General features: G+C 38.7%; 1 protein-coding gene across 1 annotated transcript; it reads left to right on the top strand.

Moving 5' to 3' along the window:
- Positions 1 to 1,771: 1,771 nt before the first annotated feature.
- LOC103704495 (agamous-like MADS-box protein MADS2) lies at positions 1,772 to 14,902 on the top strand. Its single transcript, XM_008787809.5, has 8 exons — positions 1,772 to 2,164; positions 11,994 to 12,072; positions 13,189 to 13,250; positions 13,436 to 13,535; positions 13,939 to 13,980; positions 14,083 to 14,124; positions 14,429 to 14,589; positions 14,664 to 14,902. Exons 1-8 carry the CDS (start codon positions 1,980 to 1,982, stop codon positions 14,749 to 14,751), a joined length of 759 nt encoding a protein of 252 aa, XP_008786031.3. The 5' UTR covers positions 1,772 to 1,979; the 3' UTR covers positions 14,752 to 14,902.
- Positions 14,903 to 16,132: the final 1,230 nt, after the last annotated feature.

Here is a 16,132-nt window from a genome sequence, read left to right as displayed (position 1 = left end):
ATATGGAGGAGGCCTACGATAAAATCCACTGGTGCTTCCTCAGGTTTGCATTGGAGAGCTTTGGTTTCCACAAGCCCTGGATAGCCTTGGTACTTAGTTTTGTGCAAAGGCCATTCTTTTCCATCCGAATCAACGGGTCGTCATCGCCTTTCTTTCACTTCACCATCGGGCTTCGCCAAGGTTGTCCCTTGTCCCCTTGCATGTTCATCATTTGTGCTGATGTGTATTCTTGCGCCCTACGGATTACTTGTCGAGAGTGGGAATTGGCTGCCTATGTGCCAGCACCCAGTGGCTGACCGATATTCTATCTTTTGTTTGTAGACGACTGCCTCCTCCTTGTTAGGGCGAGGATGAGGGATGCAGTGGCCCTTAGAGGTGTCCTGGAGGACTACTGCAATCAAGGCAGAGGGTGAACCTTCATAAGTCTACCATTTGCTTCAGTTTGAAGATGGAGTTGTAGGTGAAGTAGGAGATTAGAAGACTCCTTAGCATGTGGGAGCAGAAGGGGTCGTGGAGCTATTTGGGCATCCCTATTAAGGAGAGCAGACTACGGGTGTTGGAGTGCCTTAGCATAGTGCAACGCGTCTAGGAGAGGCTGGAGGGCAGCCTCGTTATCCATGATGGGTAGGGTGATGCTGATAATGTTGGTCCTGAGCTCTATGCTAATATATCTCATGTATAACACAGTTGTTCTGAAGACTGTGTTGATGAGAATTGAGTGGCTTCTTCGAAACTTTCTCTAAGGTTTCTTCGGAATTTAATTTTGAGCTGAAAAGCTTGTAATCTTTGAATTATTTAAGAGGCTTTTATCGTTAATATCTAAAAGATGTTGGTGCTGGTGATGAAAAGTTTTGCATATATATATAGATATATATGACATTCTAAGACATTTATAATTTAAGAGTCAAGTCATTTGTGATTATATATATCCAGTAATTCATGTAGAATCGAAACAAGCTCCCGACCAAGTACGCGCTCGATTTGATCAAGAATCACATAACATTGATAACGATGCTTAACATGCATTCCAATCTCAATCCTCTATAGTCTACAGAATAACTTGCGCAACTATAGTCCTCTTCTTCCTCTGATATATCTTCTTTGGCGATGACAAACTTCTGTAGATATAGGGGCTTCAACTACTATATATGATAAATTATTCTTCTAAACAAGTTGGCATGATTGTTTGAGAATGGATAAATCTCACGTGAGACTCACACGACACCCAACTACCTCGGTGCATTGCACCAATCTAGATTGGAGTGAGGATCAGTTGCAGTACTTTTAGGCCCATGCAATTATGTGAAGACATGTCATAAACATCATACACCATGCTTCAATTCATGTGGTGCCCGGCATCACATGCATGAGAGAGAGTTCAGTCATGTTCTTACTTACCCGGAGGACAATCTCAATCAACTTAATGCTACGTGTGCTTATACAACGGATCGAATCCAAAATCCTCTTAGATTGTTACCTGCTGCTCAGCCACCATAACAATATCAACTTCTTTAGAAATATTTAACCATATGATCCACACGAACAGCTTCATCACAAATACTCGACTGCTCGTGACTTGATGTAGAAAGTTGGTGACCAAGCCCTGAAAGGAGTCCAGAACTGTGGTTCTCCAGAATTCCATGGGTAGATATGTGGAGGGAGAAAAAAAAGATTGGTACATAACTCCTCTCATGAATCGACACGTGGTGATTCTCATGCTGCGATGGTGACTTGGGTGTTGACGCCCTTTATTCGGACGCGATTGCTCTCCAAGAAAGATTGCACCCTTGCTTACCCATCCTTAAACACAAACCCACCACCCAGCCAAAATCTTGTGCCAGTTTCTAGCCTTGTCAAAGAATGATCGTGAAGTGCCTTGGATATTATTAATGTGGCAGTTCCCAAGCCATTCATCTCTTGGTCTCTAGCTTCTTGCCTTCTTGTTGCCTTCTTCTTTTTGGAGTCGGGGGAGAGAGGAGATGGGGAGGGGGAGGGTGGAGCTGAAGAGGATCGAGAACAAGATAAACAGGCAGGTGACGTTCTCGAAACGGCGGAACGGGTTGCTGAAGAAGGCGTTCGAGCTCTCCGTCCTCTGCGACGCCGAGGTCGCCCTCATCATCTTCTCCAACCGCGGCCGCCTCTTCGAATTCTGCAGCAGCTCCAGGTATCGCGACCTTTTTCCCTTGTCTTCTCCGATCCCTTCGAATTTGTTCCATCTACTGTCCATCGTTCGTTTGGTCATGTGATGGTGGCTTTCTTTTCTTTTCTCTTCTTTTCGGTTTTCTTCTTTATCTAGCTGATGATGCGATTTTAGCAGTCTTTCTTCTCTTTTGTTTTTGATTCTTGATCTGTGTGATGGATTTGGATCATTTTGATAACCCTAAGTCTGAACCTTACATTATTTAACGTCCATAGATTAATCTTCATGACACCTCGCTTTCTCATCTTTTATCTCCTTAAATTTCTCCAAGATTTTCTCAAAGCTTAGTTTAGTTTTTTTTTTTTTTCCCCTTTATTCTGGGTTGAGAGAATGAGTCATCCAGATCTAGAGTTTTTCTATATTGTTTTACTACTTCCAGCTAGTATTCTATCTTTCTTTTATATTGTTCTTATATTGTCTCGCTTTTTGAGTGTAGAGTTGTTCGATGGATCTAGATAGGTTGAATCTTGAATTCTCAATTACTCCAACCCCTAATTCTTTCATATTTGCATATGGTTGTGGTATTCCTAGTGGAAAAATGTCTTGGATCCGGTCCTCCCAGGATCTGTCTCCCTGCTAATGGATCTGGTTCTTGTTGGATGGTTTCTAATGATACAGTTCTTGATTTCTTTTTTCTTTTCTTTTTTCCTTTAGTGCACAAAAAATAGAAAGGATCCAGATGGATGTTGTTGAGTAATAACGCCTGTGATGTCATGTACTTCACTAGATTTACCAATTCCGCAGGACAGAAGTGCTGTTAAATAAATTTTTTTGTTTCGGTTTTCGCGCCATGGAAGCTTGTTATTTTATGATATCTTAAAATGATTCTTTAACCTAGCTTGGATTTCTCCTCTAGTCTCTCCCTCTCCCTTTCTTTCGATTCGTTTTTTATATTTGAAGCTGGATCCTTCTGCAAAGAAAGCCAGGCAGCAAATAACTCTTAAAGTTAGGACCTTTTTTCGGCTGGAGATCAGTAATAGAACACTTGCCCAAGAAGATTAAATAGGACTGGAGAATGCACAAGAAATAATCTCATGTACGTATTGGAGAGTGTGCAAGATGAGAGCACAATGGACAGAATTAGTGTGCAAGCTAGAGAAAGAAACCTCAAGACCAAAAGAAATAGCAAAGAGGATATCTATCTTTCATCTCTATAGCAATTATTTAAGAGGCTGTTTTTGATGCAGAATAGTTGAAGTATAACCTTTAGTAACACATTTGCCATGAACATGGAGGATCCAATGGCATGTGAAGAACATTAATTTTGAGAGAGTATAGCTTAATGAAGATGGCTTTCAGTGAAGCTCGACTAGAACAAGAAGCAAAAAAACGAACCAAGCATGGGGAGCCTTTAAAGATGATAGGTGCTGCTTGGTGATTGTGTAAGACCAAATGAAGGATGGCCTAGAGTTTGCCATGTGGGAGGACAATCTTCGCATCCATCTGATAAGGATCCATGCATGAACAATAACTAAAACGAAGGGAAAACTTGTAAATATTCACACCATTACTCGGTAAGTTTAATGGCTTCATGAAAAGGAACAATAATCTAAATTTGTTCTCAGATTTTTACAACATCTTGACTGGTGCTAAGTGATAAAAACAATACCCTAGGAAAGAGTAAAGGATAAATATCCTATAAGTTGATGAACTTTAAGGTGAACATGCTTAACTAAATTTCGAATAATGATTAATGGGTCGAAGAGTGTAGACATGATGGTTGCTATATATGATCAGATCATTTCATTTTACATAATTTTTGCATTTAAACTCGACAGTAGAGGTGCTGGATTTACCATGTAAAATTTTGAAATATAATTTTCTTTGAAGATGAATGTCCCTTGAATTGTGTTTCGAAACGCCAGTCTAAAAGTTTTTCTCTATCCCTTGTTGATTATTACACTAGAAAATGTAGAGTAACTCTGCTGATTGGACATTTAAAAGCAACCTTCAGGAAGTAAAAGAACCAGGATGGAAGACAATTAATTATTTTACTTTTAAGCTCAGAAAAACATGTCAGTTTGTTCAGCTTTCTGCAAAGTGACTATCAGTAATGTTGGGGAAGCTCAACAGACAAGTCCTGACTATTCTTCTACCAGGCCTTAAAACCATAGGAAGCGCGGATTTCTGCCTTAAAACCATAGGTGCTAGGTGCGGATCTCTATAATGTTGGGGATTCTCTTTAAACGGTGTAAGCCTAATAAGCCTAATCATTTTTTTTAAAGTCATCCTTGGTGCCTAGTTATTGAACCTATCATTAAAGTATTGATTATCTAAGTTTTTTTCTTTTTGTATGATGTCACCAGATCAATATCAAACAGCTTCTCTAAATTCTGACCAGATGGTTATGACATAAATCAAGTAAATAGATTTCATCATGGTGGGGTAAGTTTGAAAACCTTCAAAATAGTCGGCTGGTGTTTTTTTTTTAGCACAAATTGAATGGCATCGTTACTTCTGCATATATTATTGTAATTTTGTAATGCTAATCTTTGCATCATATCTGATATCTGAAACCTATTTAACTATTTAGAGCTTCTTTTATGTAAAAATCTGATGATAAAAACTACATTATATGCCAACCTAAAATAATATGTAGTAGCATCAAATGATTGTATCACCTTATCCTGAGTGTTTTTAAGGAAGTTAATATACTCATGATTCTATACATAGTGAGAATTCCTTGTATATTCACCACAAAAAAAAATACTGAATAGGTCTCATGAATGGAACACTTTTAAACCTGAGATTGTTGAATGTTGGTGCTATAGTATGTTGTCAGTTTGCCAACTTATCTCATGGTGGTTAAAAGCTATGCGAATGCCCTTATGAATCTGTTTAGCCTTGGTAAGAAGTCATGGCCTCTTGGAACTCGACAAGTAAATTACAGATTTTCATTTTATATGTAGACAAAGCAGCACTTGACCACACCTGACCACACATGAATTGGAGTAGCTGTTGTATGATGCACCATTTTACTCAGACCTCAAGATATATATATATATATATATATATATATAGATATATATATATATAAAGAAAGATCCCGATCCAGAGACGGCATGCAAAATGGGTAGAAGACTTGGTGATAAAATTTCAATGTTGGATTATCTGTTGGATAACAGCTAAACCCAAGATACACTCCGGTTGGGAATGCAGTGCTTCCATGCGAGACTAAAACTGCAGAAGCAAAACCTTGGATCTTGCTGTAGTCTCAGTAAATATCCAAAGACTAAATATCCAGGAGGAGGAGATTAAAGCCCAGGAGCCATGTCATTGATGATAACAATCAAAGCTTCTAGCTAGACATCCACCTTCTACGTGAAAACAATCTGTTCAAGCAATTAAGAATTTTAAAGTTGCGATCGATAGTGGTGAATGCAATAAAACGAATGGAAGAAAGCAGACGCTCTAAATGAATTCAGCACTACTGTTTTTGATATTATATTATAGTTCTCCACGGCCGACTTGCTTTAATGATCGTACTACTGTACTTGCGATGTTTTGTGAGATATTACAATCTGAAAAGCAAGGAGCCTCGATAACGGTGCATGATTGGAAAGAACTGGATCCATTACCCTCACTTTTGCCGTATTGCTTCTCTCAAGGCTGTCATTAGGCATTATTCTTGTAAACTGCTTTTATTCTGGATTTTTTTTTATCATTTGAAAATTTTCTTATCAAATCAAACTCTTACGAAGAAATGCTCTACAATAAAAAAAAAAAGTATGAGATGAATAGGGTGATAGAATATGCAATGGTGGTGAAAACACAAGAACATGAAAAGAAAATACTTTATATAAGATAATGGTGTAGAACAACTTTTCTTCAAAGAGGAACACAATTTTTCTTTCAAGCCCTCTCTATCTACCACTCCTTTCTTTTTTTTTCCTTCCATACATTCTTTTTCATAATAGCCACATATTTATAGGTATTAGAAGTGACCTTTTAACTTTCCTAATAAGTACATCATAATGAGACCTTTTAGATTATCCATATGACCCTTTGGATACTTCATATGACCCTTTGGATACTTCATATGACTCTTTGAATTCCTCAGCATAATTAAGTTTATCAACTTCCAACACCCCCTCTTAAACTTAATTGTTCTTTCTTTAACATATCAAGAGAACTTTTAAACTTGATGAAAAGGTCTACTTTCAAGGATTTAGTGAATATATCAGCCACTTGATCTTGAGTCTTCCCATATTGTAGCACTACCTCTTTATTCTTCACATGTTCCCGGATTGAATGAAAACGAATATCAATATGTTTGCTTCTTTGATGATACACCGGATTCTTTCCTAGTGCAATGACTGATTTACTATCAATGTTTATCTTAGTGGGCTTCTTTTGCTCAGAACCAACTTCCTTTAGCAAGTTTCTTAGCCATATTACATGTGATACACATGCAGATGCAGCAACATATTCAGCTTCACATGTAGAAAGAATAACAATAGGTTGTTTCTTTGATATCCATGAAAATACTTCATTTTCCATAAAAAATGCGAATCCAGAAGTACTCTTACGGTCATCCATGTCTCTAGCCCAATCACTATCTGAGTAGCCAACAAGTTCAAAGTTATTAAGATGAGAATAAAATAGTCCATCAGTAATAGTACCTCGAATGTACCGAAGAATCCTCTTTACTGCCTTCCAATGCATTGATTTGGGCTCTTCCATAAATCTGCCGACTAAGCCGACTGCATATAATATGTCCGGCCTTGTACAGGTCATATACCTCAAACTTCCCACTAAGCTTTTGTAGAGAGTAGGGTCAACAACCTTTCCTTCATCTTCTTTTGATATTTTTGCTCCACAATCAACGGGGGTGCTTATAGGATTACAATCTTCCATTTTGAATCTCTTCAAGATTTCTTTAGCATAGCCTTCTTGGGATATGAAAATTTCTTCTTCATGTTGTTTGACTTCCAAACCAAGAAAGTATGTCATGAGTGCCATGTCTGTCATCTCAAATTCCTTCATCATAGCATGCTTGAATTCTTCAATCATTTGTGGATCGTTACCTATAAAGATGAGATCATCCACATACAAACAAACAAGTAATATGTTAGAATTTTTTTCTTTTTGATACACAGCATACTCAGAGGGACATTGCTTAAAGCCGTTTGCTTTGAAGTAGCTGTCCATCCTTGAGTTCCAAGCTCTTGGAGCTTGTTTTAAGCCATAAAGTGCCTTCTTTAGCTTTAAAACCTTCTCTTTGCATTCCTTCTTCACATACCCTTTAGGTTGCTCAACATATACTTCTTCTTCTAATAAGCCATTCAAAAAGGCCGGCTTCACATCTAGTTGATAGATTCTCTAATTGTTTTGTGCTGCCAAGAAAATTACCAGGTGAATTGTCTCCATACGAGCTACGGAAGCAAATACCTCCTCGTAGTCAATCCCGGCTTGCTGTTTGTAACCTTTAGCCACTAAGCGAGCCTTGTATTTTTCTATCTTTCCTTCTGTGTTCTTCTTTACCTTGTAAACCCATTTCACTCCGATGGGTTCATGGCCTTCTGGAAGAGTGGTAAGCTCCCATGTGTCATTCTTTTGGATTGCTTTCATTTCTTCATCCATGACCGTCTTCCAGTTTTCATTCTTTACTGCTTCTTCAAAAGAGATTACATCCTCATCAGCATATAAACAAATGAGATTAAGAGGTCTTGTTACCTCATAGAGATCTTGAATGCTTCTTGTCTTTCTGAAATCCTCACTTAAAGATGGAGATCTCGTGCTAGGTGAAGAGAGAGGTGAGGAATCTTCAGCTTGAGCCTTTTCATCTTCTTCTTCTTCTTTACTTCCACCAAGTTGGTGCTCCAATTCCAACTTCCTTCTTCGTTGAACTTCACATTTCGGCTTACAATAGTCTTCTTTGTCTTTGGATCATAGAGTCTATATGCCTTGGACCTCTGGTCATATCCTATAAAGATGCAAGGATAACTCTTATCATCAAGCTTGCTTCTTCTTTGATCTGGGATGTGTGCATAGGCAATACAACCAAATACTCTTAGATAAGATACATTTGGCTTATAGCCATTCCATGCTTCTTGAGGGGTTCTTCCATCAAGATTCTTTGTTGGGCAGCGGTTGAGGATGTACATCGCACAATTTACGGCTTCTGCCCAAAACTCTTTTGGCATTTTCTTTGTATTCAGCGTGCTTCTCACCATGTCAAGAATGGTTCAATTCTTCCTTTCTGCTACGCCGTTCTGCTGGGTGAGTATGCGGCAGTTAAGGTCCTTCAAATGCCTTGAGATTTGCAGAATTCTTCGAACTCCTTCGAGGTATACTCTCCTCCTCGATCTGATCTCAAAGCTTTGATTTTGCACCTAGTTTGGTTCTCCACAAGAGCTTTGAATTTTTTGAATATCTCCAGGGCATCCTGTTTCTCCTTCAAGAGATACACCTAAGTTTTTCTGCTAAAGTCATCAATAAATGTTAGAAAATAACGACGACCTCCAAATGAGGCTGGTGTGATGGGACCATAAATATCCGTATGGATTAGTTGAAAAGGTTTTTTGGCTCGATGAAATGACTCCTTTGGGAAACTTGTTCTTGACTGTTTTCCAATAATACATGCTACACATATTTCTTCACAAGTATTCTCCATGAGAGGTAACCCCTTCACCATCGCCTTTGAGAAGAGGAGCTTCAAAGAGCTAAAGTTCAAATGCCCGAACCTCAAGTGCCATAGCCACATGTTATTCTTCATGCATGCACTTAAGCACTTTGTATTGATATACTTAATGTTCAACACGAACATTCGGTTCTTGGTCATAGGTACTTTTGCAATCAACTGATCATGTTTATTCAAGTACAGGCATCCTCCTTTCATGCAAACATTAAACCTTTTTTAATAATTGACCAAGACTTAAGATATTTGTTTTCATATTAGGGACATAGTAAACATTAGAAATGAACTGTTGAGAACCATCCTTGAGTTGGATTAGGATCTTACCTATCCCCTTCACTTGAATTTTTGAGGCATCTCCAAAAGAAACGTTGCCTTTCACTGTCTCATCTAACTCTTTAAAGATATGTTTGTTCCCACATATATGATTGCTTGCACCGGTATCCAAGTGCCATTTATTCTCATTGGAATCTTCTTCTCTCTTCTCTGCTAGTAGTAGCACACCATTTTCTCCTTCCTCCTTCCTTGCATAGTTGGCCTTCTCATGCACTTGATTATTCTTATTATGGTAATATACTGAGGAAAAATGACCATATTTGCCACAAATAAAGCATTTAACATTTCTTTTATCATACCTTCGTCCTCCTCTTGAGAAACCTCCTTGTCTTTTTCCATCTTGAGTGCTTTCTTCATTTGATGGAAATCCTAGGCCTCCTCTTCCTCTGCCATGTCCAAAGGAACCTCGTCCTTGTCCACGGCCTCGTCCATGATGATATCCACGGCTGTAACCATGACCATGGTTTGTATGTTTGTCCTCGTCAGTTGGGCCTTCCTTCTTCTCACTGATGGTGAGTTTGCTTTTCAGGGCTTGCTCCAAAGGTTCTTCTTTTCGCAACAAGATCCTCTGCTCATGGACTTGTAGAGAACCCATGAGCTCATCAATTGTCATAGTATCCACATCTTTGGACTCTTCAATTGCTGTCACAACATAGTCAAACTTTTGATCCAAGGATCTTAGGATCTTCTCCACCACACGCTTGTCCTCTATATTCTCACCATTTCTCCTCATTTGGTTTACAATAGATAGAGCCTTTGTGAAGTAATCCGAGATGGATTCTCCTTCCTTCATCTTCAAAGTCTCGAACTCGCCTCTCAATATTTGGAGGCGCACCTTCTTCACTTTCTCAACACCCTTATGGGCTTTCTCGAGGATCTTCCATGCTTGCTTTGAGTTGGTAGCACCAGCAATCTTCTCAAAAGCGGCTTCATCTAAGCCTTGATAAATGAAGTAGAGAGCCTTCTTATCTTTCTTCAAAGTCTCTCGTTGTTGCGCTCTATCTCCGTCTTCTTCATAGCCCTTTTCGACTATATCCCAAATATCTTGAGATCCAAGTAATGCCTTCATTTGGATACTCCAATTCTCATAGTTGCTATTGGTGAGACGAGGAATAGGAAGCATCCCGGTAGCCATGACCAAGCTCTGATACCACTTTGATAGAATATGCAATGGTGGTGGAAACACAAGAACATGGAAAGAAAATACTTTATATAAGATAATGGTGTAGTACAACTTTTCTTCAAAGAGGAATACAATTTTTTTTTCAAGCCCTCTCTATCTATTACTCCTTTCTTTTTTTTCCTTCCATGCATTCTTTTTCATGATAGCCACATATTTATAGGCACTAGAAGTGACCTTTTAACTCCCCTAATAAGTACATCATAATGAGACCTTTTAGATTATCCATATGACCCTTTGGATACTTCATATGACCCTTTGAATTCCTCAGCATAATTAAGTTTATCAACATCCAACATAGGGGACTTTGCTGAGCAAGGATTAGGTCTAAGTTGATGCACTGTTAGGATTAGGACTTTGCAAGAGGCTCTAATAAATCATACCTCCAAGAGAGAAGCTTTGTAGTAAACTACAGTGCTACGTAGTTATCATTTAAACAAAAAAATTTCATGCTAAGATACAACCAGACTTTTGTCAAAGAAAATGCAAAACTTCACTATGTTTTGAATCTTTAAAAAAGAGTTTATAAGCAATCTTGTTCCATGCTTTTAGGGTAACAATGACATGTAAAATGCCTCCGCTCTCCTGTTGGGACTCAAAATATTGCATAATTTCTGCTTTCTGGGTTGGTTTTAATGAACAATGCAACTTGACACCTACCTTGTTGGTAAATTCTCTTTGTAGTTGTTAGGAGACTGGCCTGATTTGGATCACTCCACTAGGATTTTTGAGGTCATGGGTATTTGTAGTAGGGCTACCCTCTATTAAATTGCTAGATGTTTGGGAGCCTCCTACCAAAAAGAAGAAGAAGAAAATGACTTCTTGACACTAAATTAATTAAACTTATCAACTACAAATCGTACTCCAACATTAGCTCAATTATTGACTTGACGATTTCATAGTAATACCGATGAAAGATTTGTTGGTGTTGGATTGTTCATAAATTTGAACTCCAAGAATGTAAAGGCTAACTTCAAGAAGTCATACTAGAGTAACGCAGATGTTAACTTCTATATGATATGAGGCCTCACTCTACTTGGTACTAGATGATGTGTTGGCATTAATTCTATTATCATCTGGATTTTGATCCTCAAAAACTTCATCCAAGGAAGGATATGTAGTGTTGGATGATCAAAGGCTTGGCATCTAGGTATTAGAATGATTTAAACGTTGCTATTCTTTGCGTTTAAACATTGCTTTGGTAGAACTGTAAAAGGATAGCTCTTGCATCAATTTGTGTATTGTCAAATACAAGAATGAAGACTTTTAAAGGTTACCAGAGCCAATTAAAAAACTATTGCTATTCCGAATACTAAGAGTCTGTTCGGATATTCCTACAGGATTGAACTAAAAATCTTGTAGGATTTGTGGATTGGACCATCCATTTAAGCATGGCCTTATATCAACCAAACACCATCTATATATTGAAAGACCGCTATATAGGGATAAGATTCTGCAGAACTCCAGATGTGTGTGTATCATCCCTTGAGGAAGCTCTGAGAACAAAAAATATTTACCTTTTTTGTTTTTTGGTGGTGAAGCTGGACATTTGTATGTTACATCTTACTGCATTTAATTTTTAGTCTATTCTTGTTGCGGACTCATATCTTATTTTTTCCCTGTTTCCTATTTTATTGAAGCATGCTTAAGACACTCGAGAGGTATCAAAGATACAACTATACTGCATCAGAATCTGTTGCCCCATCAAGTGAGACACAGGTAGGCGAACCTATTTCATACCAAAGATAGAGCACATTCATCAGAGTACATGTTGGTAGCTGAATGTGAGAATCTGTGCATCAGGTTTGGGCATGTAAATGTATTTATGCTTGTGTCTCTTGATGGAAAATTTGAAATTATCAATTCCAAACGAACTACATCTCTCATGCCATTTGATGCTTTTTGTCGAGCTTGTCGGACATGAGCTTCTTCAAATATTGAGCTTGCATAGAAGAACATTTCCAAAATTTCAGTTAATCTAGATAAAGAATAAGCTGCAATTCACTGCATATCTTATTAGTATTTGAGGTTTTCTATTTGCTTTTTGTCGAGCTTGTCGGACATGAGCTTCTTCAAATATTGAGCTTGCATAGAAGAACATTTCCAAAATTTCAGTTAATCTAGATAAAGAATAAGATTCAATTCACTGCACACCTTATGAGTATTTGAGGTTTTCTATGCTTGACACTTCATACAGCGAAATTCAAAATATTGAATGTAACCATCATTCATCACAGTTGTAACTTTATTCATAGATGCAAACTTTGTGCATAACAAATATGCATGGAGAGATGATAAATTGAAGTAGATTCTTAACACATATGACCGATTCCTTGTGTTATCACTAAAATATACACGTGATGAGTATTGTAACAACCTCAATAACAATTTTAGTAAGATTATTATTGTTCTTGAAATAAGAGATTGAAAATTCTTATTCTTTGCGGTCTTAACTTTCTTCATTTTGCTGGTCAAGGGGGTGATGAAGATGGTAGAAGCTTTGTGTTGCTATTTTTTACCTTATCTTTTGTTTTGCTTCTCATCTGGTCATCTACCATGATATGTGCAACTGATACCAGCGGCTGCCTGCCCTTGTTTCTGTGGTTCCAGGCTTCCAGCATGTAAGTTGCTAGGTAACTTATATGCCAGGAAGGGAGTATCTAAATATCAACAAAATGTTGGCAATTATTATTGTATTACATAAGTATAATGTACAATTATTTGATTATCTGTTCTGCGATCCATATGTTTCGCTGGTTGTATCTTCTTAGTAATGTGAACTATGCCTGATAAAAGGTTTTTCAGAAGTTTTTGGTTGCTTATTTTTTGAAGCAGAACACTTATCAAGAGTACGTGAGGCTGAAGACAAGAGTTGCGTTTTTGCAAAGCTCACAAAGGTAGTCTGTCTAGCTGAAGCATGCATCTGTATATATCATAAAACATATATATGTACATACATACACATATTCATATGCACACATGTATGCATGCATCTATATGTATGAATATATATATATCTTTTCCTATTTAGTTTGTTCGCTAAAGATTTCTACTAATGAGATTCCCAACCATGATGATACAGAAATCTCCTTGGTGAGGACTTGGACCCACTAAGTACAAATGAACTCGAGCAGCTTGAGAATCAGCTCGAGAAATCTTTAAAGCAGATCAGATCAGCCAAGGTAAAAAAGCAAATAGAATTAGGTTTCATTTAAAAGGACAATTTGAAAATCACATTGTAGGTGTTGTTCAAGCTAGAATTCTTGCATACCTTTGTCATTCCGTTCATATGGTGCAGTTTGGTCGACCCAATGATGTTTAAGCAAATTTTTAGCAATTATCTATTTGCTTATAGCCTATTGTTGACCCTCTTTGATATTAAATTCCTCAATCAAGGAACAAGGTTGGTAAGGTGTCTCCATATAATCTAAAGGACTAGTTGGCGAAAAAGGGGGCTTTGCTTATAGCCTATTGTTGATCCTCTTTGATATTAAATTCCTCAATTAAGCCAGATTTACTAAGTTATCTGCCAAAGTGATGGAAAAGTCTGCAACGACTCACCCGTATCTCTTTATATATTTGCAGACACAGTTAATGCTCGATCAGCTTTCTCATCTTAAAACAAGGGTACGAGTTCATGTTCAAACTGCTTTGTGCTCATCATAAATATGAGAATTTGTTAGGTTAGATCTCTGCTCCATGTAGTAAACAGGCTGCATTTTAATGCAGGAACAAGAGATGCAGGAAGCAAACAGATCACTGAAAAGAAAGGTACTTTGATAAATTATTTGTTTTTTTTTCCTGATTCTTTTCGACGGTTATCCGATGAGACAAAATCATCACCTTCTAGTAAACAGAGTTGATGTCTTTCCTTTTTGTTTAAATCTGCAACAATGTGCTGTCTTGTGCAAATTTATTGACAACATTTTATACCCATGCTTAAGGAAAGTTTTCTTCTTTTTTTTTTCTTTTTTCTTTTAAGTAGTTTCCTATCTTTCTCACCCAAAGGATTCCTTCTGTTTGTCATGACAATTTGATTCATTGAATAACCTCTCTCGGCTTTCGGCTTTGGCAGTTGCAAGAAGCCGCTTCACAAAATCCCCTCCAAATGCCATGGCCAAATGGTAGTGGTGATCATGCCGGTGGTGCATCAAATGCCGGTGGTGCATCAAATGCCGGTGGTGCATTTAGGGGATTCTTCCAGCCATTGGGATGCGACCCTCCTTTGCAAATTGGGTAATACAATACTCTCATGAAAAATCTTGCAGGTCTGCATGGAAATTAGCTTTGATACTCCCTTTTTGCTGCAGGTACCACCCTGTGCACATAGACCAGTCAAACGGAGGAGCTATGTCCCGCAATTCCAATGGCTGCCAGCTTCCTGCATGGATGGGGTGAGTTCCAAGCCTCATTAGGTGTACGTGCCCACCTGTAAGAACCCATTGTTGTGTGGATTCTCCTTTTTCTTCCTGCCTTTTTTGTTGTAAGCTGATCCTGCTTTATCCGTGAGAAAAGATAAGGAAACAATAAAGACAGTGCTTAAGCTTTATTGGTGCCTGCAAGTTACTGTGACAGAAAAAGACAGGATGAGCTGAATGCGTAGCTTAACGTCCGTCCGTCATGTGGCATGCAATTATCTTGCCATGAGAAAACAAGGATTACGATTTATAAGGCCAACGTGATTTATGCCTTTCCTCGTAACATGATGCTTGAACTTCTGATTGTATCCAAGGAGCATGTTGAGCTGCCGGCAATCTTTTTCTGAGTGGAAAATATCAGTCGTTATAAACCAGCTAATAATGCAGAGAGGCTACTGTTATTGAAAGATCCACATCGGCTAGACTCATTTCAGAGCCTGGGCATATAACGCGGTTGTCTCTAAATCCTGCAGACGTATTTTAGATGAAAAACAAAACCGAAGAGAGAGTCTGAGCGGTGCGTGCGCGCGCGTGCGGGCCTTGAAACCGGACAATACATGACAGGGAAGCCCCATATCCCCCTTTCATGTGGCCCCCCATGTGGGCACTGGGTGCCTCACATGCCCTGCGCAAGCGGGGATGTGACATTTGATATCAAAGCTCTAGTCCGAGGATGGATGAATGAAAGATCACATTAGCTGACTCGTTTCAGAGCCTGGGCATATGAGGCGGGTGTCTCCAAATCCTGTAGACGCATTTTGGGTGAAAAACAAAACTGGGAAGGGGTATGAGCGATGCGTGTGCACGCATACGGGCTCTGAAATCGGACAATATTTAGTAGGAGAGCTCCGTGTTCCCTCCTCATGTGACCTCTATGTGGGCACTAGGTGCCTCACGTGCCCTGCACAGGTGAGGGCATGACAGTTATCGCTAAGAGTTTTCTTCCAAGACTTCGTAGCATAGCCGACATCAATTCTTGGAGACCCAGGCATCTATCAGCACCATGAACTTATATGCCCGCGCTGGCATTGCGTTGGTGTCCAAACCTATGCATTTATTTCAAGCCAGCAAATGCCTACCATTTGATTTGATTGGAGGAAGCACCAATGCCGATGTTCCTCACCATCCATAGCTGCCGTCTCTGGAGAAAAGAATCTATCTTCTTCTTTCCCTCCGAAAGGGGGAAAGGGTGAAGATAAAGAGCTCGTAGCTGAAAAGACTAGGGTGAAGGATTAGATTTGATTCTATTTGGGAGTTTTGAGTTCTGAGAGATACCTTTGCTTTGTCGTCTTAGCCAGATTTGGAGGACGGGAGCATCAAGTTCTACCAATTTTGTGGCCCTCAAAGTCTTATGGGATCTC

Source organism: Phoenix dactylifera, chromosome 9 (assembly GCF_051530095.1).
Source record: "Phoenix dactylifera cultivar Ajwa chromosome 9, Ajwa_hap1_PhDact_Kaust_v1.1, whole genome shotgun sequence".
Classification (NCBI taxonomy): domain Eukaryota; kingdom Viridiplantae; phylum Streptophyta; class Magnoliopsida; order Arecales; family Arecaceae; genus Phoenix; species Phoenix dactylifera.
This window is presented reverse-complemented; position numbering and strand designations above follow the sequence as displayed.